Here is a 5,259-nt window from a genome sequence, read left to right as displayed (position 1 = left end):
TGAAAAATGTCAAATCACATCAATGTATTGTTAATCAGTGGTAATGGTCGGCTTTTGTCAGGCGATACATTAGGCGCACAGTGCGGCTAATTAGAAAATTGAGGTTCAAAATGATCCAGAGACTACAATTTTCATCTGATGCTATCTTTTTTCTTTTTAAATTAAAGCTAATAAAATTTTGAAGCGGTTGGTCGAGGGTGATTTTGCTCAAAAGGCTCTGTTTGTTTGTTATTCGAGTTGCAAAACGCCAAAAACAATATTTTTTTATATTTGACATGCCTGTTATGTAGCATTCATCGATTTTACCTCAAAAGGGTGAAAAACTTATAGATTTACAATCGATTAACAAATCCTAATAACTTAGATGAAGTTCGTACAATCTGTTCAATTGTTATAAACAAATTTATGAACAAAATCGATTATTGCTGTACATTTGTCTGCGCAATCATTAGGTTGGCCTTCAAAAATGAAAATTCCATGACAGAAATGGACAATCAAAATATTTACCATTGTTATGAACAATACTTATCAATAAATGCATTAAAGGTTCTATCTTTGATAGAAAAAATCCATTTATTTTGCGTAATTGTTTATTTTACCCTTAAATTAATATTCTGATGGAGGAAACTGACTTTTGACAATATTTTTAATTTTTATTAACAATTCTGCTCAACAAAAGCATTTAATAGATGCCTTCAAATAGGGAAAATCTCTTTCTTGATGAAATGTTGATTGTATCATAAAAAATGAAACTCCTACGACTCAAGAGTCGCAAATCATGAAATATGGAAAAACAAAAAATCCCAATGGATATGTGCGTCAACTTTTAAATGTTCTTTCAAAAAAACAGCGTAGTAATTGAACGTTGAATGACGAGAAAAATGTGAGAACCGGAACAAGTGAAAAACGAAACAACCAAAAATTAAGAGACACAAGCGATTTTTAGTTGTTTCGTTTTTTATTTGTTCCGGTTCACACATTTTTCTCGTTTATAAGTTTATGAGCGAATTGTGTTGACTTTTTCACCCATATAGAGACACACTCCCATAATGTAAATATATTTTCTGATTTGTTATCATCACGGAATAAAGTAATGGTAAAATTTGTTACAGGAAATTTTTAAGAGGGATAAAGTTTTATTCATACAACTTCGCTTTTTCAAAACACATGTGTTCTCATGGAAAAACAGAAGAAAGTTTAACCGATATAATCTACGTTACAGTTACTCAAAAAAGTTAATCTGCCAACCTGACCGTTACATTTTAAAATAAGTCAGGCGTTTAACTTCATTGAAACTTCATTAACTTCATTTTCGTTTGTAAATCTAAAAAGTCTTTTAACTCATTTAAGAGATTCTATAGGATTTAATGATATAATCTCTAAAGATTTTATTTTTATATCGACAATACCTTAAGTCGTCTAACTTAAATTTCTTATATTTATTAATGTATAATACAATGTTCTAAGCCGTTGTCTGGATGTATGCCAAAATAAAAAAATATCCCAGATTTAAAACAAATCGATTAAACCTATTTTGTATTAATTTCATAAATCATTACTCTAGGATGCATTCATTGAAGCTACTGAAAAGTTTAAAAAAATCATAAGATTGAAACATTTTTAAAAAGCATTAGAAAGTAAACATCTTTAAAATGAAAATATGAACAACAACCATTTTACATTAACAACCAGAATCTTTTGAATTATAGCCCAAATAATCGAGCAGTTTAATTATATGTTTGATTCACTAGTATAGTCGTTTTTTGTTCTGGTATTGAAAACCACAATCCAATACACATTTGTTCCAAATATATTGCTTAATTAACAATTTTTTATTAATAGTGATCAATTGCTGGAGGATAATTAATTATGGCGTCAATAGTATGCTCAGGCTTGTGTCCGTAAGGAATACCACGAGCAGAAGTTAATACAAATTTGCGGTGTTCACGCATGTTTATTATAAACTGTTTCCCTTCAGCATCCATTATTGGACAAATTACTCTATCTTTGACTATTCCAACGATGAAGTCTGTTCCAACCAGATTTCTTACTCCTAAAGTAACTTTCGTTCCTGGAGTTACTGGAATGATTTTATTAGATGTATCTACGTATGAATGAAAATGGAGACCGACTGTAGGCTCCACATCTATTTTTGACGCTCTTCCCCTTCCAAGCCAAGCCTGTGAACTTTCTGTAAAAAGACATAGAAATTAACGAATTCGAATACATAAAATATGAATAACTAAATAGTGATTTGCATGCAGCAGGGAAGAATAGGATATGATACCGAGCTTTGAATAAAATGTTCTGTAAATTATAATTGAAATGTGATTTTGATGTGTGTATTTTTTGGAGAGAAGCTCAAATTACCTAATTATATTTGTCATCACTCAAAACGGTTTTTCAAATACGTCATTATTTGATATCTTATTAATTCTTTGGTCTTGAATTTTGGCCAGCCTGCTCTATACCATGGGTAAAGTTCTTAAATGCCCAAGAATTTATGTTGAGCAAATGCGCTCGAGACATGGTCAGCATTTAAGCTCGATCAGAGCATTTATAGAGCTTAAGCGAATTTGAAGTATTTATTGTTTAAACAAATATAGGTCATGATTACTACATATTTTTACAAAAACATTCTGGAGTGAAATAATGGTCGAGGATTTAAAATATTTGATTATAAATTGATCTTTTTTGGTTGAATTCAACTATTTGTGGTATAATACTAGAATCCGTTTTTGTTGAAATATCAAATATCGCATTTTCCGTTAAGAATTCATACTTTGAAAATTAGTTGTTTGAACTGAAAATTTAGCTAGTACATGTTCCTGTATTTTATTGAAAATTCAAATTTGTGTGAGAATATTTAAACTTCTTAGTGACTAATTCAACTTTTTAGTTGAAAATTCATTTAAAAATTCAAATCTTTGGTTGAAAATTCATGTACTTTGTTAAAAATTAATTTTTTCTTCTTTAGAATTGATTTTTTTCAACTGAAAATGTAACTGTTCCGTTATTTGTCGAAAATTGATCTTTTTTCATAGAAATTTCATCTTCTCAGTTGAAAGTTATATACTATTTCGTTGAAAATTGACTTTGATTATATGGAAAACTAAGTTTATTACTGAAAATTTCATTATTCTAATTCTGTTGAAAATTTATCTGATTTAGGTTAAAATTTAACTATTTTGTTGAAAATTCGTTTCTTTAATGTATGTGTTTAAAAACAAAATTTTGTTAGTTGAAGATTTATCATTTTAATTAAAAACTCACTTTAAATATTCCATTTTTGCGGAAAATTTACATTTTTTGATAGAAATGTAATATTTTTCGTTAAAAAATGTTCTGTTTTGTAGAAAATTTAACTATTCTATTTTTTATTGAAAATTCATTTCTTTGTTTGAAAAAATATATACATGGATACAAATTCTTTCTTTTTAATAGAAAATTCATCTTTTGGGTTGAAAATTCCACTATATGATCAAAAATTTATATTTTTTGTTTAAAGTTCATCACTGTGATTAAAAATAAATTTTTTTAATGAAAATTCTTTTCTTTTTATTTGAAAATTAATTTTTTTAACTGAAGATGTCACTATTCCATTTTTCCTTGAAATTTTATACTTTTAGTTTAAAATTAATTCATTTTGCTGAAAACTCGTTTTTTTTTAAATTTACTTTTCTAACTGCAAATCAAACTATTCTATTTTTGTTTTCGTAAATTCATCTTTTTACATTCTCATCATTTATGATTGAGAAAGTATTAGAATTGTCGGAAATATGACATCACGCTTTTTCAACGGATCTCCACGTTTCGAGACCCCCTGAATCCGAAAATCAGGTTTTCACGATTGCGTCTGTCTGTCTGTCCGTCCGACCGTCCGTCCGTAAACACGATAACTCTCGAAAAATGAACGAATCAAATTCATCTTTGGCACACTTTTTTAGGACCTAAAAGAAGGGACGAGTTCGTGAACCAGCCATTTTTGATAAAAATTCAAAAAGTGAGCGCATTTTGAAAATTTTTCAGACAAATTTTTTCTGAATTTAAAAATTCTATGTACGGATATTTATAGTATTAAAAAGAGCATACAATTTATCCTGATGACTTTTTTCGATAAAAAGAAAATTCTCAGAGTTATAGCGTTTTCAAAATTTTTTTTAATAAATTGAAAATCAAAATTTGAAGCCGAAAAACGCACGATTTGCAAAAAGTCAAAATAAGAAAAATATTTCTTTTTGAAAGCCCTACAAGATTATCATAACCAATTCTTGGATTTTTTTTCAAAAGTCGAAAATTCAAATTTTGGTTGCACAAAAAATAGTGGAAAATAACAAATTCCATTCTGTGGACAAACTAGTAGGAGACGAAAAAATATGAATCAACAAAAATTGTTATCCCAAAAAAGATCTGCAACTTCGTTAAGAATCACTTCTTGATAGGACGCGTACTTTTTGTTTTATTCGTGAAAAATAACGTTGCAAAAAAATCAAATTAAAAAAAATGTGTGGAAAAACGACGTAAGTTACGAGAAAAAAATTCAACAAAACCTGTCTTATTGTGTAAATTACCGATACATTATCAAGCACTGTTACCATCTTCACAAAATGTTTTGGACATCTTATCCCTTAAGTCATGTTGCAAAATTTTATTTATTTTTATATAATTAGAACGTTTATAGAAAAAAATTTTTGACACCAGAAGTTCAAAGAAATACTTTACCATTTTTGTAATCGACACCATGTCCCACACTGGCACCATATCTCACTTTCCCCTATATAGAAAAAACTAGGGGTTTACAGAAAAACAGAGTATAAACTTTACCATGATTTTAGAATGTAGGAAACCAATATAATTTACATAGAAAAACTCTTTAATTAAACATATTAAGAATATCAAATTAAATCCAGAACATATATTATAAAGATAGACGAGCCATCATATGAATTATATTGGTCGTTTATCCTATATTTTATAATTTTGTATTGCGTTAAAATTCTATTGAGATGTTAATCTTCTGGTACGAAGTAAATATTCACATTTTAATCCTTTGCTTTCAGTTGAGAAACGCAATTGTTTATAAATTCATGAAACAATAATGCAAACTTATTATTCCGAAATATTTGTTTATTCATACAGTTGATATTTTGAAGTATATATGAGGGTAGTTCAATAAGTCCTTAGAATGACCAACAGATGGCGCGCGAATCGCTCCAAATCATCTGTTTTCAGTCAGCACCACTCCCGACTAGATATATG

General features: G+C 28.4%; 1 protein-coding gene across 1 annotated transcript in view; it reads right to left on the bottom strand.

Annotated features, from left to right (window-relative positions):
- Positions 1-1,666: 1,666 nt before the first annotated feature.
- LOC117168383 overlaps positions 1,667-5,259 on the bottom strand; it is a 7,704-nt gene continuing 4,111 nt past the window's right edge. Inside the window, exon 2 of the mRNA XM_033353993.1 lies at positions 1,667-2,191. Coding sequence (XP_033209884.1) covers positions 1,836-2,191 — 356 coding nt within the window. The 3' untranslated portion in view covers positions 1,667-1,835. The remainder of the gene's footprint in view (positions 2,192-5,259) is intronic.

This window comes from Belonocnema kinseyi, chromosome 2 (genome assembly GCF_010883055.1).
Source record: "Belonocnema kinseyi isolate 2016_QV_RU_SX_M_011 chromosome 2, B_treatae_v1, whole genome shotgun sequence".
NCBI lineage: Eukaryota > Metazoa > Arthropoda > Insecta > Hymenoptera > Cynipidae > Belonocnema > Belonocnema kinseyi.
This window is presented reverse-complemented; position numbering and strand designations above follow the sequence as displayed.